General features: G+C 35.9%; 2 protein-coding genes and 1 non-coding gene across 3 annotated transcripts; 1 reads left to right on the top strand and 2 right to left on the bottom strand.

The window, feature by feature from the left end:
- Positions 1–28: 28 nt before the first annotated feature.
- LOC121413375 (microsomal glutathione S-transferase 3-like) lies at positions 29–4,823 on the top strand. Its single transcript, XM_041606165.1, has 6 exons — positions 29–113; positions 1,392–1,535; positions 2,178–2,242; positions 2,787–2,844; positions 3,790–3,862; positions 4,418–4,823. Exons 2-6 carry the CDS (start codon positions 1,410–1,412, stop codon positions 4,519–4,521), a joined length of 426 nt encoding a protein of 141 aa, XP_041462099.1. The 5' UTR covers positions 29–113; positions 1,392–1,409; the 3' UTR covers positions 4,522–4,823.
- A 12,142-nt stretch (positions 4,824–16,965) lies between these two features.
- LOC121413373 (microsomal glutathione S-transferase 3-like) lies at positions 16,966–23,785 on the bottom strand. The gene is made up of 6 exons (XM_041606163.1): positions 23,677–23,785; positions 21,965–22,124; positions 21,531–21,595; positions 20,790–20,847; positions 18,241–18,313; positions 16,966–17,215 (listed from the first exon to the last, which is right to left on the bottom strand). Exons 2-6 carry the CDS (start codon positions 22,088–22,090, stop codon positions 17,115–17,117), a joined length of 423 nt encoding a protein of 140 aa, XP_041462097.1. The 5' UTR covers positions 22,091–22,124; positions 23,677–23,785; the 3' UTR covers positions 16,966–17,114.
- Positions 23,786–24,491: 706 nt separating this feature from the next.
- LOC121414589 lies at positions 24,492–24,683 on the bottom strand. Its single transcript, XR_005969891.1, has one exon. It is a non-coding gene; the product is annotated as a U2 spliceosomal RNA (small nuclear RNA).
- Positions 24,684–24,838: the final 155 nt, after the last annotated feature.

Raw genomic sequence — 24,838 nt, 5'->3', positions numbered from 1 at the left:
ACACGCATTGTCAATGGGAATATCGACCGGATATAATCTTTTGAAACCGGGCAAGCCGAATATCTGTACAAACTAGACCAGTCAGTGCATTCAGCCGTCACAATCGAGAAAAGGTATGTCTTAATACTTTATAAAATAAAACAATTTTTTGTTGTTTTCCTCGTTTAGAGAATGAACCTTATCGTAAATCATTTACTGTCGATCCGTTGATGTATTATAGACAGCTAATTATACCAAAGCGAAGTCTAGTTTATGGGTTCAAGATAATAGCAGTCGTTCAGATTTTATTACCCCTATCCGATGTGTAATTTAGGAGCGAGGGGTGTCCTGTGGCCACGCCCATTGCACTCGGCAGGTGCAATGAAAATTTATTTGAAAATCATGCTTACGAGAGAGAAATGCGGTACAAAATGCGCCCACACTCATTGCATTTTCTGGTGTAAACTGAACTTTGTACGCTATACTAATGGAATTCTGTATATGCCATTCATTCAATGAACAAGGTTATGATATTGTGCTTAACTGTCTGAATCATAATTTTGCTTTGTATTGTCAGGGAGCTGGTTTACCAAACTGCTCAAATTTTCTTTGCACGAGGACAATAACAGGATCAAACTTGACACTGAACATGGTAGCTCCAACACACAGTCCCCTAGGTGTAGCCTACATATTTGTCTGTACTGCATGAAAAGAACAGAGGCATTTTGGCTTTAATTATACCATGTATACTGTGGATGCATGCCTTTGAAATCAGACTTAGTCTCTGTTATACAGTAGATAGAAAATATGTCACTTGGCCTCCTAGTAGGATGGGAAGATCATGTCCTGCCCCTGTTGCATAAAGTAAAAAGTTACTATTATGGTAATTTTGCCATCCAATGGTAACTACCATGGTAACAATTATCAACAGCCAATCAGAATCAAGGATTACATGCAAGTTATTGTTACTATTGTGGATGACAACTTTTATGCAACAGGGCATAGAACTTGTATTTCACAAGTAGACAGGTATCTCAATTTCATCTTGTTCTTTCTTGAAACTGGATGCTGGATGCATTATTCTTGAATAAAAATATATATATAGGCCTGAAGACAAACAGCCTTTCATCTTTTATTCAAATTTAGAGCCAGATAATATATCCTTGTTTGCTGCCAATCAGATTTGGTTAATGACAATTCTATTTATATCAAAAGATTTGAATTTAATCAAAAATAATACTGATCAATAATCACAGCTAAGGTATTGTAACTCCCTGCGTGTGTACTCTTAAATGATTATGTTTGGTGTCACTGTTATTGTTGTTATATTTCTGTTATCATCATCACCATCACCATTATCATCATTATTATAATGATCATTTTTATCATTATCCTTATTTTTGTTTTTATAGACTTGAGCCTTTGTCATCATGACTGTGCTTTCAACCCTCTCAAAGGATTATGGGTATGTGGTGCTAGTAGGAACTGCTAGTACCTTCATGATTTCATTTCTGGCTATCCAAGTTGGAAGGGCTCGCAAGAAGTATGGTGTTGAGGTGAGTTTGGGCACTGATGATGAGGGTTGTGAAAGGCTTTATAACTCATAGTAGAAATCTTAACAACTTTTTTGAAAGGGGTGAAACTCTTTCCATAGCGAATATTAAGGGAGAAATTACCACATCAGATTTGGGATGCTAAATGAACACTTTTATTCAACAAGGCCTAGGCTGAACATGCCTGCTAATGTTCATACAATTATACAGTAGCTTTAAACTAAGCAAAGGCAAACACTGGTGTAGACAATATTGTTGATTCAAGCATAGCAGGATTAAGCATTATTATGAATGTAACTTTTTTTTAAATCTTCATTTAAATGCTTAAAAATCAGTTGCATGCTACCTCGTGAAATGACATCAGCATTGATAAGAGCATGCATTTTATACGCAACACTGAATTATAACCCTTTTAAGTATTGAAACCAGACAAAACCAAGCTTACAAAAAAGAAATTCAATTGAGGAGATCAGTTTTGAGTTATGGTGTATGGTACATCTTTTCATTATAAACATTAACCCAAACCAAATTACTTTTCTATTTGAAATCCTATTCAGGAGGCCAATATATATCACATTATTTCTCATGTTATACTTTTCTAATTTCTTGATAATTCGGATTGTGACATGGTACTTTATTTTGCAGTATCCCACTATGTACAGTGATTCTGAACCTGAATTTAACTGCATCCAGCGAGCTCATCAGAATACGTAAGTAGATCAGTTCTGAGCTTGGTATGTTTGAAAAGGGCAGATACAGGATTTTCAAAAGCCCTGGGAGCATGTTTGGTGATTTATGTAATGAAAAATTTGACAAGCAAAAACAGGCCCTCAGGTCTGTATGCATATCCCTAAAAAATAGTTGTTGTGCCTCTCAAGGGGGGGGGGGGTGGGCTGGATGTGCCCCTATTTGGATCCGTCACTGGTTTTAAAATACTCCAAGTGTGATATTCTAAAAATTAATAACCATGTGGAAATAAACTTAATACATAATGTTTTGACATTTTTTTTACAATTCAAGACTGAAAAAAGTGTGATGTTATAAATTCTCTGCTATTGAGCAACCAAAATCAACAAGACGATAATAATGCCACTTTGGAGTAGTGTTACCACTGTAAGCTCTTAATTTTTCTTATTTTGTGATTTTAACCTTACTTTCAAAATCTGTACTGAAACATGAGTTTGGTTGCTTTTTGATATAAGTGTATTAGTGAATAAATGCTTGCTAGAACCATTTTTGTGACATTTTTTGTAGATTGGAAAACTATCCTCAATTCTTGATGCTGCTGTTTTTCTCTGGGCTTGAAAATCCAGTAAGTTTTGATGATTTTGTTTTGTTTTTAAATGAACCCAAGAGGGTTTTGTAATCTATATTTTGTTCTAATTTTACAGTCATTTTTAGGCATACCTTCACATGTGGTAACTAATTAGATCTTATTTTCTACTCCTGAAGCCAAAATACTGTTATATGGTAAAATATGTACAAGTATATGTCATGTGTTCTACATTGTAGATCGCTTTGATATTGAATTCATGTAAAGCACTACATAAGACTAAATTCTTATTATTATTAAGTATTTTGATCAATGGATTTGTAAACTTGTTAATCTGAAAGTAGGCTATCTTATCATTTTCACCGAGTGCTTGAAATTTAAGTTTCAGTGCAGTAAAAAATGATAAACCAAAAGTATGGAATCATTTAATTATGAATCAATTAAAAAACATTTGCCCATTAATAGAATTATAATCTGAAAGAACCAGAAGATTCCACAATTTTTGACAATATCTAGCTCATGCCTGTTTCAGGATGTTCCCAAAATAAGTTAGACCAAGTCCTTTTATTTTGGTCATTAAATTCCCTCCCATCTACATTTAAGGAGGTTCAATCACTTAATATTTTGGAGAAAAGATTGTAAAGAAAAAGATTGAAAAGATTGTATTGCATTACTTAGGTACTTAAATAATGATGTATTATAAGATCGGCCATTTATAAGGGTCTGTTTCCTTTCTGGTTGATTCCTGTTAAAGAACATTGTACCTATGTAAATACTGTGTTTTATGAATGTGTATCAATTTGTATGTATTTTTAATGCATTGGTCAAAAAAGATTGAATTGAAATTGAATTGATATTGCAAATGTAGGAACCTTCCTCAGAAGCCATATTGACAATGTTAGAATGTATACTACGTTGTAGGATAAGGAACTTTTCCTCTGTTTCAGTACAATGAAGAAATTCAAATATGTTTCATTTTAACAGAGAGCAGCTGCTGGTCTAGGTGGTCTATGGGTATTGAGCAGGTTTAGCTATGCCTTTGGCTACTACTCAGGAGGTAGGTTTATGTGAAACCCAACATCAAATCAAATGCATGGGAAAGAATTAAGGATTCAGTGGAAACTTGTATGAAACTATTAACAAATATTCAATCATTCTGATATAACAAGGAAATATTCCTAGTCCCAGCTCTGTACGTTCTCTAAAAATGGGGTAGCAAGATTGTTGCTATAATGTGAGTTTGATGGTTCAAAACAGAGATGAGTGTGGCCAAGTCAAAGGTCTTGGGACCACACTAGACCTTTTGCATTTAAATCAGTGAAATTCCTCTTTGAAGCGGTCAGAAATTGATTGTGAAAACATTTGACTGAGGGTATTATTTGTTGTAGAGAAGATCATGCAGAATTAGTTGTACTTTGTAATACTGAAATTCTATTTTGAAAATTATGATAATGGCTCTCTGAGTGGCAATGAAGTTCCACAAGCCTAAAAGTATCTGCAAAATACTCCTATGATAATATGCCACCAGAGGCTTACTTATCCACAAACAAGCTTTAATAGATGATTTTATCAAGCATTGCCATCTTCTTATTCCTTGATTTGCTCTTTTCAGATCCTAAAAAGAGGACTCGTGGTTCTTATGGCTACATCGGTTCCATTGGAATGATATACTTGACCGTCAGATCTGCCCTCCGTATGCTGAAAGTAATCTGTTAGATACTTTACTTTCATTATACAGTGAACCTCATTGCAACGTGCTGATTGGTACAAGGGCTGGGCAGTAAGGGACACCCTCTCCCATGATTTTCAAGAATTCAAAGTTTAAAAACATCTTTAAAAATTCTGATATGCCTGCTAGATATTTTTGTCATCCTGATTTTCAGCAAAATAAGAAATCTTGTGTGAGAGGTACATTATATATTTGAACAATGTACCACCTGAATTTATACAGTCATTTAATCATGAGTAGGCTAATTCAAGCTACCTTTACAGATCTTAAGCTTTCTTTATCATGATATGAAGAACTTTAACTCTATTTCAAACAAGCATCATATTTACTTCATTATGAATCATAGTTTGAAAGATTTTCTTTGCTAAATTTTTTTTAACTGCATGCTGCATAGTGTTTCATTACCTTTAGATTATTTTGTACATTAAATTTTCCTTGGACATGAAATATAAATGTATTGCTTATAGGAAAACATGATAACAATTGGAAGGAATATAAGTCACATCAGTGATGGTAGGCCTGTATTTCCTGTGTTTTGAAACTTAAGAATCACCTTGATAATGGCAATAGCTCTCATCGTATCAGGGATGTCATTTTCTTTTAGGCTAAGTTTGCATTCAGGTCCTGGAAGATAAATTTTAGACCATCATTGCGATATATTGTAAAGTTTCAAATACAGAGTTGTAATCAAGCCAATCAAACTCAACTATGGAGTGCTAAGTGATCTTCAGGCCTCTTGATAAATTTTCGCTGACACACTTGATTGAATGAATTATTCTGGACCCTGTCTTACAAAGAGTTATTTTGAAATTGATCCATTCAGTCTAAACTATGGAATGCCATCACAGTCGTAGATCTTCACCCAGGGGCGGATCCAGGATTTTTCGAGAGGGGGCACATTTTCCCGAGGAAAAATTTGACAACCCCCCCCCAAAAAAAAAAGTTTTCACTTTAAAAGGGTTGGGGGTGGCACATTTCTGTTTTAACAACATTTTTACATTGCAAATTTTAATTGTGCCTCTAAAAAGAGGGACAGGGGGCTTGCTGTGCCCCCCCCCCCCCTGGATCCGTGTACTATTGAACTCATTAAACTTTTATTCAGCATGTAATGTAAGTCCGATTGGATTAATTTTTGTAGTACTTTGACTATGACTGTTTGCCTAATGGTTTTGGTCAAATCAGTGTAAAAAGCATCACAACAATTACTCAAAATAATGACATGATACTGTACATATCTAGAAGACATAGCCATATATTCTTTATGACAGTTCTTCACAACTATTTGTAAGAAAGGGTCTAGATTGGTGTCCTTGTGAGGTTTACCATGATCTCACACCTACATTTTCATTTTAAACAAAAATCTATCTCAACGAACATCTTGCAGATGATTTCAAGAATGTGTGTGATAGACCTCAATAATTATTGTTTGAAAGCTCAGGATTTCCCCCATCGTGTATAATTCTGGATTACATTTTGATTTTGTAGTGGAACTTTAAGAGAACTATTTACAATGAAATTTGTATTAATTCAATGAATTTAGATAGGACATTTGCCTCAGTATTCTGGGCTAATAAAATAATATTTTGAACAAGTAGCTTTAGCAAACTTATGCAATGATCAGTTTTTGTTTTGATATACAGTATTTGTTTGCTCAAGATTCTTCTGGGATAATGGGGCAGTGCCACAGGGGGCAGAGGGGCAACTGTCCCTTGATATTTAAATTAGTGAAAAAACAATGAAGATATAGGAAAAAAGGGGGAAAATAGAAAATTAAGATAGAGGTCGAGAACTCTGGATTGTGTAAGTCTAATTACTCTATAACCCCTATTTGAGAAAAATTACTACATCTTTAGGTTGTGTTGCCCCTCCCCCTCAACCAAGTAACCCGGTGCCACCCCTTGTCTGGGTCGTATGTACTACACTGCCCCCACTATATTTACCTGTAAATGTAAGAAAGCTTAATAGTGACCTGCCAAATCGTTTTATTTTTCATTACAATTTTCTTGGATGAAATCGATGCCAAATCAGTTGATGCAGTGCATAGCATATCCAATACACTTTGATAAAGTTACAAAGCAAACTTACCATAAAATGGTATTATTTTAGTAGGATATCACACGTCTTATGTGACCTCAGTTTAAGAAACTGAATTAACTGCCAAGATAATCATTAATACCACCATATCATATTCACTCCTAATCTATATTCTTGAATAAATGCTGAATGTACTGCCGAATTTCCACACCACTCATGGTGGCCCTGGCAAACTTTCCATATTACGATTATGCTCAATAGGTATTACTTGTTTTTTGTGATGAGGTTCACTTCTAGTTTTTGTTATTATGAAGTTCAACTCTTGTGTGGCCAAAATATTCAGGGATGTTAAAAGCCCTATCTAAATTGAACTTATATAAACAATGCTCATTAATTATTAACAAATACAATCAATAGTACTTTGATTTCACTCGTAGCATATCTTATTTTTTTATTGAATGTTGTGATGATAGGGCTATTTGTGTGATCTTTCAGGTCGTATAGTATGTGTATATGTTGATCAGAATTCTATTTGATACAGATGTAGACATGATTATATTTGAAAGAAAATAAATAAATATATCATGAAATTGTTCTTTGTTTCTCATATTCCATGTTTAAAATTTAGTATTGGGTTGAATAATTGTCATGCAAAAGTACACAATCAAGGGATCAAATTAATTTTGGCAATTTTGTGTAGTGTCATTTATAACAATGATTTTTTTTCATAACATCGAAATCAGGCTAACCAAATCAGCATCCTCATTAATTGTAAATTTACAAGATTTTAAAATGGGTAGATCAATGGTCAACTGCATGGGTGCATATGAAATGTGTAAAATGGTATTCCATATTTGAATACATTATGAAATATGAGTGAAATTAGAATTGCATCCGACTGCCCTTTTCATCCAATTTTTTTGTAAGTGTAGTTGCAAAGAAAAGAAAGAACACTCGATTACCACATCAATTCAAGGTCCTGTATCACAAATTTTCATGATGATTTTAAAATTTGGAGCAACAATTCTGATTGGTCATTTTGAAAACCATATGAACAAAATGTACATGCCACACTGACCATCATTTACCTGATTTAACATAGCAAATTTGCGATTAAGAAATGTTTCGTGTTCAGATTGTCTTTGTTTCAAAAGTGATTTTGAAATTGGATGGTGAGGTTTCCGGAAAAGGACTGTTTATCTTTCTGAAAAAGCTCTTAAAAGAAGTGTTATGCTCGACGTTTCGAGCACAGAAAAGCTTTGCTCTTCGTGAAGACCAACGAACGTAGAGGGCAGCAACACACAAGCGTGTTGCTCTAAGGAAGGTCAACTCGATACGCGCATGCAACTGAGCTGCGCGCATATTTTATTGTTCATGACAACGAAATCAAATGCCGATCAAATACAACAACAAATTAGTAGTGATCAAGAAACGAATATGAAAGAATATGACTACAACGATATCAAAGATAACATTAAAAAATATGTTGAAGGATATACATAAATATGAAAACATACTTTGATATTTAAAACTTTACAAATGCAAGTTTTAGGAAACTAAAATCATTACCAAATCGGTGATTGTTGTTATCAGCGATTTCACCAGACGGCTGAATTAGGTGATTTGCGCCGAGACGATTTTGTGACCACTCGCAAAGCATTTCGGGATTGAATATGTCCCCCTTATTTTCTCTGGGCTCTTCGCTGAACCCATCATCATTCTATGCATAAGCTACATTATACTCCGTCGTCTGCTTAGATTTCAACCCCCTAGTCTAGCACTGGTACTTGTTCTGCTAGGCGTCGATCAGCATTTATCTGCAGTCCATATAGGCCGTGACTCATTTATTTATTTATTAGAGCAGCCGGGCAGCAATGCCAATGGGTATTAAAAGAGTAATTCACGTATCTATCAGTAGTATGTTATCATTTCTTTTCACCATTTTCCCCAAAACTTATAAATTTAGAAATACATTCCAATCAGTAATAAGTGAAGTCTACATCTAACCTAGATCTTGATCATGTTGATCGATAAACCAATAGCTTTAGTCTCTGTATTTTGGTTGCTCTGCTGAACTGCGCTGGCTCACTCACCGATGGAGATTATAGTAAAATGTCAGAAATTGTTGAATAAATCCCCAGAAACGACGGTTATTCCTGTCTAGTTGATCGATAGACCCAAGTCTAAAGATCTAACTTTATTTGTCTAACTAGACAAATGCTCTGACCAGTCTCGATCTGTTTGTTGAAGATGTTGTTCCACACTGGATATCTAAGTAGATCTAGAATATATATAGATCTAGCACGACTTGTTGGTATGAGATAGTCTATGCAACAATAAAAAATACTAAAATAATAATAAACTCGAAACAGATGAATTCCACATTGTCTTTATAGTATAGGACGCCTAAATCTAGACCATTTGAGGGTTGGTCCATGCAAGCTAAGTTTGGTTCAATTAAGGCCAGCCTGCATGGGCTAGCCGCTAGTTATGATTTTTTTTAGTCCGTTAAATGCCTACAGGGTAAAGTCTAGATCTAGAACTAGAAGATTTAATGGTTGAAAAGTTACCGTTAGGCCTTACCGTTAGGCATGAAATCTTTAAAATTCAGTTAGAAAATGCATAAAAATAAAATCACGACGAGCTCAGTCACTTTGCTCTTTCACTTTCGAAATTTCTCCAAGCCCAGGCCATGCAGGCCCAGGAAAATTTACCAATTCTTGCAATATGGCAAACAAATTATGTAAAAGTCTTTGATTGCACAGAATCAATGGTCAAATTAAGATATGGATGCTGTCAATCAAATCTACTTTCTGCCCAAAATCATAAATTAAGATGGTGTAAAATCTATCTAGCTCCCATTTCTTCTAGTCTAGGCCTAGATCTAAGTATAACTAAGGTCTAACGCAAAACGATGATGGCACTCTGCATGTAACATTGCAATCAATTTCCCAGAATTGGCTGATTTTTCTTAGAAATTATTGAAGAAAACCAGGGAAAATGTGAATAGGTGGCCGTTTATTCAAGCTTTAATTTGGCTTTGGAAGTTTGGTTGCTCAATGATTATCGACCTTCGACGCGATGCCAGCGCCTGGCTGTGCAGCTCAGTTGCAGCGCAGCGCGCAGCCAATGCAATGCATCCGATGCATGAGGTTTTTTTTCGCCGTCCATAGTCTCGGACTCGAAGTTGAAATTTAGACCCGGATTTCGGGGATTCGGCGCCTTGTATGAAGATTTATAGACTTAAAAGTAAAATGCAATTTAAAATTTGAAATCTGACCTTGAACAATCATCGTTGATAAACATCAGCCCTGAAGCAATTGCACTTCAAATCAGACCAGGCATATTAGACGTCATTGTGTATGTTGCTAGAAGATCTATGACGAGTCGACTGAAGCCCCAGCGCATCATCAACGTTACTAGTAGCTACGCGACCGGCCCAGACTCGGCGCACCCAGGCCAGAAAAATGACCTCGATTATTACGGTGGTTGTCTATGCATTTATTAGTGGTGCAGCGAAATTCAGCAGAGGAAAATAAGAGATAAGAGGTATCCTCGTCATAGACTTAATATTCCAAAATGAGAAAAAATGTCAATATCATGATTATTTAAGCTAAATAATTTCTTTAAAAATAAAAGTAATATTTTTAATATTTCTACCTAGAATAACCGACCTAATGATTGTTCATTAAAAATATTTAAAATTAACAAATGAAAAAAAATCAACTCGACAAATTTCCGAAAAGTCCCCCTTATTTTTTAGAGTGGTCACAAAATTCGAGCGGAGTTGACCTTCCTTAGAGCAACACGCTTGTGTGTTGCTGCCCTCTACGTTCGTTGGTGAAGACTTGAGCCAAAATGACGAGTAGTTATACCATCTGAGGTGATTACTGATTGGTTGATTGCTAATTGGTGGATGCTTATTGGTTGCTTGCTCGAAACGCCGAAAACAGCGGTTCTTTTAAGAGCTATTTCAGAAAGACAAACCAACAGTCCTTTTTAGGACTTATAAATGGTGTTACCGCAAACCTCACCATACAGTCTTATACCACCATGCAGTTAAACCTTCGAATCAAAGCTCATATGATTTTGAGATTAATTCCAATTGAGCAAATCTACCGAATAAAGTACGTCTCTGACATGCGCACAAGCTATCACCACATTCCTTGTCAAAACTGATTAAGAAATAGATTCTTGGACCTTTCCACTACATCCATCAGTTTGCTGTTGATCAAGAAATCCATCAGTAAGCTGTTGAATCTCAATAAGCATGCTAATTAGAAGGTAATTCGTTATAGTTATACAAGGTGTCTTTAAAAACGGTAGCCGAAGTTCAAAGGTCGTCCGCTTTATCCAGAATATAAATCTTGTGATTTCTATCCTACTTAACTGAGTATAACCCATCAACTTTGATTTGACACCTTGCATCACAGTTGTCACAAACAGTGGCGTAACTACGGGGGGGGGGTGGGGGCATGGGGGGGCACGTGCCCCCAATCGGCTGGCCAAAAAAAAACGGGGAAAGGGAGAAAAAGAGGGAAAAGAGAGGAGAAACGTAGTGGGGAAAGAAGAGATTATTGTTCATTATTATACAGATATTGCCTACCTAGAGTTTGAATATAACATTTCCTCTCCCCGAACGGAGTTATATTTTGCCCGAAGCGCGCAGCGCTGAGGGAAAATATTATCCCGAGGGAAAAAAATAGCTTCGGAGGGGAGTTGAAATGTTATTTATTAAAACGATAGACCAGGCAATATCTGTTATATTATATAGTATATGTGGATTCGCCATCAGAAATTGTATTCATTATCCGGCTCAAACCCGAAATTCTTGCTACTGCTCTGATCCATCTACGTCATAATAGTTTTTTTTTTTAAATACATTAAGCGCATTCTTCATGCAATCGACGCGTTAACACTAGCGCGTACATCAACTACCTTGTTGCGCAACTTGTATGCAGCGAGTGACGTCACCTTATACCGTGTTTACACAGGGACACGGCTCGGGGGTTCGACACGCGAGCCGTGTCGAACACGGCAATTTTATGCTGTGTAAACGCGATCACTGTGATCCGCGAGCCGTGTCGAACACGGCTTTTTTGATCCGCCAAAATCGTAGGTTTCAACCCGCGAGCCGAGTCAGACTCGGCAATTTTTTCGTGTGTAAACAGAAAGCCGTGTCGAACCCTCTTGACCTGCGAACCCTCTTGAGGTCACTGCGCGCGCTTTCACTTTTGGCATTGTTGCATAGAGATGTATATTGACACTAGAGTAATCGCTCGCATTGACGCGCGCGTAATGCGGCTGTGATTCCATGTATTGCGCAGCCGCCATCTTAAAGAGGGCAAGAGCGCGGATTTATAACACACGGCTCTATGGGAGAATATCACATATTTCACTTTTTTACATTATATTTTCAATTTAATGCTGTATGCAACGTTAAAATCACAAGGCAAAACATTTTTATGTTAAAATATATGATAACCATGCATATTTTATAAAGGAGATGGACTGAACATCCAGAAAACGGGGGAAAACGACGAGGTCGACTGAGTAGTAGTTATTCAATGTATAGCATATACAGTGACAAGGGTGTCAGATAAGGTCAACTTAACACTTTAGAGTGTTCATATGTTCTCTTGATTTGGTGCTCATTTGACACTCAGTGTTCAAGCAATATACTGTATTGAAACAACACTTAGAGTGTAAAATAAACACCAAATACTCAGAAGTGTTGAAACAACTTGGTGCTCATTTGACACTCCGGCAGTGTTCAAGCAATATATTGTGTTGAAACAACACGAGTGTAAAATAAACACCAAATACTCAGAAGTGTTGAAACAACACCGTGACAGGTGTTGGATAGAAATATTTTAACAAAAATTAGTTACACTTCACTGGAGTAACTCAACACTGTCTGTTGTTGGGGTAGTTTAAAAAATACCCTAGTGTTAAGTTACACCGTCAGGCTGCAGGTGTTGAAGAACTTGAAATCGGACACCAAATGGTGTGAATCCGAACCGTGAAACAACACCAAAGCTGGTGTTGGTATTTTTTTTACACCAATGGGTGATTTAAACTTTCGTTTAAATGTTCGTTTCTGCAGGTGTTCGAGGGTGTCAAATGAACACCAAATGGTGTCAACTTCATAACGTTCTCCGACTCGTGTTCAAATCGAACACCAAGACTGGTGTTGATATATTTTAACATCCTAAATGTTGGTAATCTTAACACCAGTGGCAGTGTAACTCCAACACCAGATGGTGTGGTCCTTTATTGATTGGGCTGCTAGATTTAACACCCGTGGTGTTAAATATAGCTATAACGTCGCATAGTCTCCAATGTTATATTAAATGGGATTATCAGTGATTCACCATATGATTTCTACTTTGATTTCGTCAAAATTAACTGAAAGGAGGGGAAACTTCAGACCATGCCCTGATCTACATCATAATACAGCAACCTATTTTTTCCCCCCGTTTTCTGGATGTTCAGTCCATCTCCTTTATAAAATATGCATGGTTATCATATATTTTAACATAAAAATGTTTTGCCTTGTGATTTTAACGTTGCATACAGCATTAAATTGAAAATATAATGTAAAAAAAGTGAAATATGTGATATTCTCCCATAGAGCCGTGTGTTATAAATCCGCGCTCTTGCCCTCTTTAAGATGGCGGCCGCCCCGAACATGGATTCACAGCAATTTGATGAAGTCCGCCCTCTAGTGTCAATAATATACATCTCTATGCATTGTTGTTGTTCGCACGGACAAGATTCGATTCCGGCGGTGAATTTCCCGCCTTTAATTTGCGACGTCATAATTCTTCTTCCGTTCGAGATCCGCGAGCCGTGTTGAACTCGCCTTTTTATATGTACGTATAAACGCGATCACAGCATGCCCTCTTCGCAGCGTTCGACCCTGCTTGAGGATTCAACACTCGAGCCGAGTCATGTGTAAAAGTCTTGTAAACACGGTATTAGTGGATATAACGCCGCAATTGAAAATACAACGCGGTATATTCCCTGAGGTGACGTCAAAACCTAGAATATAACAAATGCGATCCTCGCAGCCATGGTCACGTGATGGCGTATTGACCTATCACTGATTCGAATCTACATGACCTATGTAATATTATACAGATATTGCCTACCTAGAGTGTGAATATAACATTTCCTCTCCCCGACGGAGTTATATTTTTCCCAAGGGATTATATTTTGCCCGAAGCGCGCAGCGCTGAGGGAAAATATTATCCCGAGGGAAAAATATAGCTTCGGAGGGGAGTTGAAATGTTATTATTAAAACGATAGACCAGGCAATATCTGTTATATTATATAGTATATGTGGATTCGCCATCAGAAATTACATTCATCATCTGGCTCAAACCCGAAATTCTTGCTACAGCTCTGAACCATCTACGTCATAATATTTTTTTTTTAATACATCAAGCGCGTTCTTCATGTAATCGACGCTTTAACATTAGCGCGTACATCAAATAAACTACCTTGTTACGCAACTTGTATGCAGCGAGTGACGTCACCTTAGTGAATATAACGCCGCAATTGAAATTACAACGCAGTATATTCCCTGAGGTGACGTCAAAACCTAGAATATAACAAATGCGATCCTCGCAGCTATGGTCACGTGATGGCGTATTGACCTATCACTGATTCGAATCTACATGACCTATGTAATATTATATAAATAGTGTACAATCTGTTGTACAATATACTGGATTATATGTACGACAAATATAAAATCATCCCGAGTGCAGGTTTATTTCACCGAGGCCGAAGGCCGAGGTGAAATAGGCTTGCACGAGGGATAATTTTATATTTGGAGTTCATATAGTCCAGTAATATTGTATGATAGAACGTTCACTATTTATTATAGTAAATAGATCCCTCAATCTAAGCCCCCCATCATGAATTTTGCCATCCAAAAATCGAAAGTTATATTGTACATATGTACAATATAACTTTTTGAAGGGAGGTCACGTGGTACAAATCCAGCCAATCACAGCTCGTATTTTACTGCCACTATTTACTATTATGTTATATTATATTACATAAGAAACCTTTTTTTATTACTTTATGAAACATTATTTGCTTCATTGTTCCTACAACAGGGTTATATATTATATAACCCTGTTGTACTAAAACCTCCCGTTTTCAAATCAATATACACAAATATATTTCCTCGCAATTCGAATTATTATTGCTCTTTGTAGTGACATATTTTTCTTTTTCATGACTACTTAAAGTGATTGCCCTATTTTAAGGTCTTAATATAAAACATTTCCTGTCCGTGCTAACGTTCGCATTAGTGGATTGGTGAGATATCTGCTCTTCACGAACTCCTTAAATCAGTCCTTAAAATGTCAATTTTTCTGAACTGAATATCAAAAATTTTCAGCTCGCGCTTCGCGCTCGCATCATTTGGCTAGTGAAATATGTAGGGTCTTAGTGAATTCCTACAAACAAGCCTTAGAATGCCCCTCTTCAGGTCGCAATATCCTAAATTTTCAGCTCGCGCTTCGCACTCGCAGTATTTGATTAGTTAGATGCGTATGATAACAATGATGACTTCAAAAATTACTTCATGTGTTTAGATGTAATTGTAACTAAATCGTCAAGCGATTTGCACTCGCATTAGATGACTATGGTGAGATATATATACTCTTAATGGATTCACAAAAAGCATAGTCCTTAAAATATCCATGTTTGGGGTCAATAAATACAAAAATTTCAGCTCGCGCTCACATCATTTGGTTAATGAAATACATACGGTCTTAGGGAATACATACAAACAAGCTTTAGAGCCTCTTCAGTTCTAAATTTTCATCCCGCGCTTCGCGCTTGCAGTATTTGATTAGTAAAATGCGTATGATAATCATGATTACAATGACTACAAAAGGTGCTTCATGACTTTGTTTAGATGTAATTCTAACAAAATCAGCAAACGATGGCACAAGCATTAGATGACTGTGGTAAGATATTCATACTCTTAATGGAATCTGAAATATAGTCCTTAAAATTTCTCTATTTAGGGTCAATATATTAAAAAAAAATTGCTCGCGCTTCGCGCTCGCATTGATTGTTTAGCGACACAATTACATATCATGATTACAAAAAAATTGCTTACAATGTCCCTTTTTAGCTCTGAATATCAAAAATTTTCAGCTCGCGCTTCGCGCTCGCATTATTTAATCAGTGAGATACATATCCGTTTAATAGCGCTGCATGTCCTTAAAATATCACTTTTAGGTCAGAATACCTGACAACTGAGCGCGCTTCGCGTGCTCCCTAAGTGACTCGAAATTTTTGCTGGTGCCCCCCCCCCCCCAATGCCGTGACCCACGGTACGCCACTGGTCACAAAATATGGAAAAGGTAAGTACCTTCGCATTCAAAGAACAATATGTGTAAGACTGACCTGTAACAATTGTGACACGATTAAGATGTCAAGTTGATGAGTTACTGTTAAGAGTAAATATCACAAGAATAAATCATGTATTCTGACCTTTGAACTTTGGCTACCTTTAGTAACACCTCGTATAAACTGAATATTGTGATGGCGATGATGGTGATTAGTGGTGATTTATATGCGAAAACCATTCACATAATCTCTTTACATGTATATGCTGGTCTTGGTTTTGCACAAATTGAAAAACAGCCAAAGATCTCACACATATAGAGAAGAAACTTACTCGAGAGGTATATTAGACTGTAAATACTTTTTATTATAAAATTACCTGAAATAATCCATACAATGCATTAGTTTGATTTGAATCAAAGAACACAGTCGTCATACCTAGATAAAATGCATTACTTTGGCAAACGTATATAATACATTTCAAGAAAAAGAAAGAAACTTTGAAGCAATGAAAATTTTCAAGACTCTATGAAATTATTTCAGTACGCCAGGTTGTCTGTGGTCAGCTTCTGTACCTCGGTAGTGAGTCCCATTTTTCAGTTAGTCATAGAAAAAGAAAGAAGATATTAAATTGTGTATAACACTTTGTTATAGTCTTCATAGACTCGAGATTGAAGAAAAGCAGTTATATATGGCTTAGATTATGACAAAATCATCTACATCTACATTTCATATTCAATTCTATTAGAAAGAACAAACAAAACCGGTTGAAAGATTTCGCGATTCATTCATGGGGAGATTACGAAAATGTAACAATATAAATGCAAAACAAACAATTTTTAATGAACATAATTGATACAAAATAATGATTAGTTCCCTCCACGACTAAATATGCAATTAATATCAAAAGAGCAACCAATAATATTACGTTAACGTTACATCAAATTAATCAAATTAAAATACAGAGGTTACAAGAATCGTTGTACGGACCTGACTATATTTGGGGTGATTTTGGTCTCTTGATTGCAAAAAGGAAAAAAAAAAACGTAAACGTTTTGCGAAATGAGAGGGGCGGGATGGTGATGAGCGATTGCCATTTCGTTTAGCGACAAAATTCAAATGCGATTAGTTGTGACCAAGGCTTGAAGTCTTTGCTTAGCGGAATGTTGATTTAAATAAACTCAAGAAGTCGAAGTGCGTTTGTGACAGAGAGACCGAGCAGACCTAGAAGACCGATGTACCCATAAACTCCTCTCATTCTCTTGCTTGGATCTGATGGGATAAGGACAATTTAAATATCATTAGTTTTTTTTTATTACTTTAATAGATTTGATGAAATTAATAAACGAAGAGTGGGATGCAGGTTTTATGCCTTTCATTTTAATATTGCTGTGCCTAAAATAAACGCTGCCACTACTCACATTGCTGGTTGTGACCAGTAATAAAATACTTTTATCGTCTTCGATTGATGAAAAAGGGCAATTTCTTTGAAATGAAATGAAATCTTTTCAAAATGAACATGTTATTCACTTTAAGTTGGCTCATAACTTGTAACATATGGCGATGGCCATGTACTTTACATTATTAATGGTATGGATTCAACAAATAATTGTAACAACGATCATATAGCTATAAAATATAGTGTAATATATAGGGTATTCTATAATGATTCGAGTCAATGTGTGTTTTTTGTAGAATTGTCCACTTTTAAGGAAAAAATAAAAGATTATGTCATTCTTTAATCAATAAATATAATCATTACTTGATTATCACAAAGTGAATTCATGTACATGAGAGGAGTGACTTAAAACCCAATACCACCAAACCGCTAGGATGTGTATACAGTTACACAACCAATGCCTCTCATTTTGATGCTTTAATTTCATTTTGTTCTTTCTTTCCCTTTTTCTTTTCCCTTTTTCTTTACTCGAAAACATGGGCGGAAATCTGTCCCCAAAGGTAGGGGGACCAGGGGACAGAAACTTTGACAAGAAAGTAAAAGGGTATCACCCAAAATCTAATGTCATTTTAACCCAAACAAAATTGACAAGACAAAAAAAAAAAAAAAAGGTTTTCATCCAATATGAATATGATGAAAGGTCATTTAGTAAAAAAATACATGTATTAATTCGATTGTGAATGATGTATTTTTCTCCATCACAGGCAAAAAATAGTAGGGGGACATTTGAAATTGTGTCCCCCGAGTATTTTTAATAGGGGGACGCCCCCCCGGGATTTCCGCCCATGCTTGAAAATCATAGGGAACGTCCCTAGCGCCGCCCCTGTTATGTACTAACCTCCCGTGTAGTATCCATGGGCATAGCTGATGCGACCCACGATGTAGATGACTCCAAGGATCGATGAAGCTCTCTGCAAGAACAAGATAAAATAATTTGCGTTTGATTTCAACATTTTTTCTGTGAAGTTTACTCTCATGATTTGAATCTCGGATACAAATTACCACACTGTCAAAACTACGGTGTAAAAATTGGTGTTAATAGCGGACCACACCATGAGGTGTTAAAATTACACCCTAGAGATTAAACGTAACACCAAAGAGTGTAAATGCAACAACAAAAGGTGTTGTAATAACACCTATAGGTGTAAAACTAACACCACCAATTTAACACCGGTGTAAAATAACTAGTGTGGTCCTCTATGTACACCAGTTAATTCCACAGTTTTTGCTGTGCAGTGAACATCACCATAGGCGGATCCAGGGGGGGGGCCGAGGGGCCCGGGCCCCCCCCCTATTGGCGGAGCAAAAAAAGAAAAAAAAGGAAGGGAAAAGAGAGGAGAAAAGAAGAAAGGCAAACATAAGAGGAGGAACATGATTGAATAAAATAACATGAGGGGAAGTCCTTGAAAATAATTTTTTGAAAAATCTATTTGTTAGGATATAAAATTTTCGCTCGCGCTTCGCGCTCTTATTGTCTTGGGGGATTTGGATATCTTGCTCAACATGGAGCTTGAAATATCAAACTTTGAAGTCAATATACAAAACATATTTCAGGTGGGAAATTGAACTTTCATTATTTTGTTTGATTTACAAATTGATTTTTAAAAAGTGCTCTGTAAAAATGTCTGTGTTATGGTCTGAATATTATCATTTTCTGCTTACGCTGCGCGATCGCAAAGTTTGATTTGTCAGGTAAGTTCTCAAAATATCCCTATTTAGGTCAGATTGTCAAAACGTATCAGGTAGCGCTGCGCGATAGCATTTTGATTAGTGAGTTATGTATATCCCAATATTAATTCGAAATCAAACTACTTTGATGACAGTTAATCAAAAATTTCGGCTCGCGATTTCCGCTCGCATTGATAGATATCATGCATCTTATGCATAATTACAAAAGTGCTTTAAATGTCCAGTTTTCAGGCCATAATATTAACAGATTTCGCGCTCTCATGCTTAGGAAGAGAAATAGGAAGATAGTCATCATTTTCATTTGATGACATAATGCCCTTATAGAATGTCCCGGTCCTAGGTCTATGTAAAAACTCAAAGTAATAATAATAAAATACATCCGCTCTTTTTAATTGTGATCCAACACAATTCACAATTTTCCAAGAAAGTGTTTCCAATACAGAGCTTAAATTAACCCTTTGTTAGATCGGAATATCATATATTTTTAGATCGCGCTTTGCGCTCGCTTTATTGATTTTCATGATAAGAAAGGTACTTAGAATACCCAAATTCTAGGTCGAAATCTAAAACACACGTTAATTCAGATACGCAAATTGTTCTCTATTTAAATCATTATCCAGTTTCAGATCACAATTATGTCTGCTTGCGCTTTGCGCTTGCATTAGATAAATAACTTATCCTTTTCAAGATTTACAAAACATGAATAGAGTGTCCAGATTTTTTCCGCTCGCATCAATAAAGTTTAGTTTATATACTGAGAGTCCTTCCAAGATTACAAAAAGTGCTTAGCATTTCCATTATTCAGGTAAAAAAGGTCAAAAATTTTCAGCTCGCGCTTCGCGCTCGCAATATTTGAATGTTGAAATATGTAACGTCTTCATGGCTAAATGCAAGCAGTCATTAACAGGTACAATTTCGAGCAGTTTAAAACGTATACAAAAATTTTCTGCTCGCGCTCTGCGCTCGCATTATTAATGTAAGGAAGATCTCCAATTACTCATCCTTTTCATGATTTACAAAACTAATTGAATAGAGTGTCTTGTTCAGTAGGTCTAAATCTCGAAATTTTTTGCTCACGCTTCGTGCTCGCATGTTTAATTATATACCTATTCTGTCAAGTTACAAAAATGAGTGCTAAGAATTTCCATTCCTTATGTAAAAATGTCAACAAAATTTCGGCCCGCGCTTCGCGCTCGCATTATTTGATTTTTAAAAATGTGTAACGTCTTCATGGCTAATTGCAAGCAAGTATTTAACAGTACCTTTTCCATCACTTCATTTCTGCTCACTCTTTACGTTCGTAGTAATTATTAACTTGCATACACATCTTTTTTTTTCAGGAAAACAAACATTTCCCAGAATGTTAAAAAATTTAGGAAAAAGTACATAAGATTTCCAAAAAAATAGCTCGCGCTTCGCGCTCGCATTATATAAATAAAGGTTATGGTATTATACACTCATGTTTCATAAGAATAAAGCTAAAAAGTGACCATTAGGACTACCCCTTCAAAGAAACAAAAATTCCCGGCAAAAATCATATTCGAGCGGCCGATCGGGGAAAATATGGCAGAAAAAAAATCCGCCCCCCCCCCTCCTATTGGCGAAGGCTGGATCCGCCCCTGCATCACCCTGTGGATACGTCATAAAATAGTCCAATTTGCTTTATACATGTAGTATGATGGGGACACGTAAACTTACCGGAAATCCAATACCAGCTAGAAACAGCAACATGAGGAATTGAGGATAATTCTCCAATCTGCAGACAAAACACAGTTTTAAGTATTTTGAAACATATACGGTGCAGTATTAAAGCAATAAACTGTTAAATAATTATGTTGAACTAATAAACATGAACATAATTTGATTTGCAAAATGAATACAATAATCATTTTTTGTTTAAAACTATGTCAATGACTCGTATTGATATGAGCCAATTTTTCAACATTTGCCGATTTTCGGCATAATTATGATTGTTTGACGTTCATTCAAAATTTGAACAACTCACAGCGGTGGCAGCAGTGGGATGGAGTCAGTGAAATAATGCAGCCATGGGATATGAGGATATATGAGATCAACAATTGCAAAGATATTATGAATGTAAAGAAGGCATGTAGGGCAAAGTGGTAATATGAATAGACCTTGGACTTGTAAACAAGGAGTGTGGAAAGAAAATGTAATGTAGACAAATAGAATGGGACTGATAGGCCGTTTGGTATAAATAATTTAGGCACTATATTATGTAATTGAAAAATAAAAATCAGCTCTTTGTACAAGAGCGTAAATCTGATTACAGACAAGAATGCTTCTACAGAAAGCTATCGGAATTAAGAGAAGACAAATTCAATGAGCAATGGTTTTATATCATAGTGTAGAATCGACAAAGCAACACTCGAGAAGTCATTTATTTTTTTCTGAATGTCAGTTGGTATGTATACTTACGTGTTTCCATGAGCTCGTTGGAAACAGTTAAACAGCTGATTGTCTGGGCTGTAAAACGTGGGATACTAGACGAGGAAAAGCACAGAAAAAGAAAAGAATGATTATGATAATAATGACACAATGTTAAATTCATGATGGGGTACAGAAATATTTGGAATTTTCAGACAAATAAGTAAAAAGGGGTCGGAATTTATATTTACGCCCAAAATAATCAGACAAGCAACAGCAAAAAAAAAAAGATCCAGTGATCAACTGGAATCACTGATTTGGCCAGATTACTGAAAACTCTGAATAGAACATTGATAGATTTCATAGCTTTTCAAGATATATGACAGTAAGGCAATGTTGATAGTGATACAGGAATGATGGGAGGGGTACATGGGGTTGTGGGATAGAGAATGGATCCGGGACAGGGGTGCTAACTTATATCTCACCTCTACTTTATGTGCCTTACGAGCAAATGAGACTCTCTCCGCCAAGTAGCCGACCATGATAGCACTAGCCACAGCGGTGAGGATCACATAGCCGAAATCAGATGGAAGTCCTGCCAAAGCCGTCATCTTGATAGATTTCTTTACTTTCAGAGTGGATAATCTGAGGGAGAAGAAAATTGTGAAAGTAAGTATGATTTACAATTATCATATATATTCATTAAATTTTTATTAATCTTCTTGTTTGATCTGCTTCTTATCATTACTACGAGTTAAATCATCATTATTACAATACATTATTACTATTATTATTGTTGTTTATATTATTGTCATTATTATCATTATCATTAGTATTGTTATTATTATTGTTATTATTATTAGATACCATTATTCATTTATAAACATCATTACTTATATCATTACTGATTATCGTCATATTCTCTGTTTCATAATTTAATTCATCGTAAGTATAATCGCAATCACAGCTAGCACGAAATATGATGAAGGTGTCATAATATAAATTGGCTGACCGTTTAAAGAATGTAAGTTTCCATAGTTCTTTCCTTTGAAACCTCAATTCTAATTTCTTATGTATCTTCTCCGTTTATTTTACATCATGAAACTGAATGGAAACGAAAATGAAGTGAATCTCAAAATGGTGGTTATAACCGGGCACACCCCATGCTCCTGAAAGTGCATTTTGAAAAGATTATGTTTTGCATAAAAACATAAATACGAACTTTTTATTCTATTTCATCCTGGGTTTCTTTGCTCATCTATCTGTTTCCGAAAGGAATGGTTTTATTGAATAACAATAAACATTTAAAATTGCGAGAGGAAACAAAAATTGATGATCCTCACGCGATCACTACTATCATCACCTACTTCTAATCTCTTCTTATCAGCATGATAATTATACGATACATAATAATAATTATTATGATACTGTGAATTATATATACCTCCAACCCCCACCCCCACCAATCGACAACGTGTCTATATTCTTGATAAAATTATCCCTGGCTTGGTAATGAACATATCGGCCATTATTAATCCTTAACATTGGAATGGTGCTCTTTGTTCGTTGTTCAATAAAATTATTTTATGTGTATCCTACAGCGATTTCCCCGCCTGATGTGGATTAGGACTTCACACAAAACGATCATGATTTTGTGGAAATGTCTGAACTCGCTAGGCCCTATAATATCAAACATTAGGCCTACATATATCATAAAAGGTCAACCTATGCAATAATATGTCAGTATCATTTTAGAGACTGCAAGTCTGAAACAGTATTTTAGAGTGGACCTAACACTATATTAAATGATAAACAGCAACAGCAATGTTTCACAGACAGAATTGCATTTAGTATTTCAATTCTGTAGTGCTAAAGAACACCGTTATTGGTCGTGCACCTCGAAGAGAGTGCCACAAGCTTCCTCACAGCATGTAGGGTCCATGCTCACAGCGAGATAACGCCAAACATGACTCGGCAAAAATGTATATGCCTAGCGTTGTTTATGCACGGACCACTATGCATTCCAAATGGTTTATGTGGGAGAAATGTACATGTTCATACAAACAAAATATAATCGCAACTGAATAAATCAATACGGAAGCACTTCAAGGACATTTTATAAACAGACTTTGTAATAAATATATAGAATGCAAAAGAAAATATATGAGCGGAATGAATGTTTGATGTATCTACTCACATTAATCAGAAGTTCAACCTTGCTTGCTTCGTTCGGTTCTGTGTTATGCGTGTATATTCAAAGGTAAACAAGGATCAAGGGTCGCTTTTTATAGAGGTCAACCAAGCGATGTAAAGAGCATAGTATTGTGTATATCAGGGGTAGAAGAGGAGAGGGGTGGGGTGGGATACATAAAAAACCTTCAGGCATTTAATTGGCTCTTTGCATATATTATGCATATTTCTTGTTTGTTAAAAGTTCCATTTATGTTAATATACGGTACGTAATCGTTTTGTGAGGCGCTTGATTCCATTAGCGCTATAGAAATAAAATGTAATCATTATATATATATATATATATATATATATATTGTAAAGAAATGGATGAAGAGAACAATGGTAGGCGTAGCTTAAATCAAGGTTCCCAGAGCTATCTACCCTTTGGAAAAATTGGTGATGCCGAAAAAATATATAGGCCTATATATATATATATTATATATGAATTATGAATAGGATACTGATGAATCTGATGACGGCACAGAAGGTTGGGATTTTTAAAGATTTATTTCTTGTATATTTTGCATATTATGTACTTTATAATTTGTATGTATTTTGATTAACAGGGCCCGATTGCAAACCAGCTTTTCATCTTTGTTAATGTTTTATTGTGCATAGCTGAATTGGTTACCCTCTATAAAGATATGAAATAAATAAATAAATAAATAGATAAATAAATAAATAAATACGAAAACAAAATGTGACTCTTTAAATAGGTAGAAACGTCCAGCGTGAAAAGTAAGGAGAGAAGATTCTTTCTTTGGTTTATTATTACCCCTTGAGGGGTGGGCCGATCCCGGAGGTACTGCAATACCGGGCCAACCCGTGGCCAGGACGGAGCAAGCCCCTATTCCATGGCCTAAGTTCAAAAATCAGTTTAATATACAAGCGACTCGGTGAGTCGCGTTTCAGATATTAAGCTGAAAAGAACAGATACTACACATGATCTTAGCCAAAAGGCCGAGAAGCGATACCGATGAAGGAATCCATTACAAACCCGATGAAATTTGTGCTTGTGTGCAGTGTTAGTTGAAAAGGATGAATTGAGGGTATTTACGCTTACGTGGGGCCAAAACGCGCAAAATTATCAAAAAACTGATGAAACGTACCAGAAAGGAAAATTTTGT

The sequence above is a fragment of the Lytechinus variegatus genome, chromosome 4, assembly GCF_018143015.1.
Source record: "Lytechinus variegatus isolate NC3 chromosome 4, Lvar_3.0, whole genome shotgun sequence".
Lineage (NCBI taxonomy): Eukaryota > Metazoa > Echinodermata > Echinoidea > Temnopleuroida > Toxopneustidae > Lytechinus > Lytechinus variegatus.
This window is presented reverse-complemented; position numbering and strand designations above follow the sequence as displayed.

What these genes read in the sequence shown, in the direction of transcription:
- LOC121413373 (XM_041606163.1), bottom strand. Translation starts at nt 22,090, where the DNA reads ATGACGGCTTTGGCAGGACTTCCATCTGATTTCGGCTATGTGATCCTC. An exon ending in TAGCTGGTATTGGATTTCCG is followed by an intron (nt 18,314 to 20,789) that starts GTAAGTTTACGT and finishes TTGTTCTTGCAG; the next exon opens with AGAGCTTCATCGATCCTTGG. An exon ending in CCATGGATACTACACGGGAG is followed by an intron (nt 17,216 to 18,240) that starts GTTAGTACATAA and finishes TTATCCCATCAG; the next exon opens with ATCCAAGCAAGAGAATGAGA.
- LOC121413375 (XM_041606165.1), top strand. Translation starts at nt 1,410, where the DNA reads ATGACTGTGCTTTCAACCCTCTCAAAGGATTATGGGTATGTGGTGCTA. An exon ending in CAGCGAGCTCATCAGAATAC is followed by an intron (nt 2,243 to 2,786) that starts GTAAGTAGATCA and finishes CATTTTTTGTAG; the next exon opens with ATTGGAAAACTATCCTCAAT. An exon ending in TCTCTGGGCTTGAAAATCCA is followed by an intron (nt 2,845 to 3,789) that starts GTAAGTTTTGAT and finishes TCATTTTAACAG; the next exon opens with AGAGCAGCTGCTGGTCTAGG.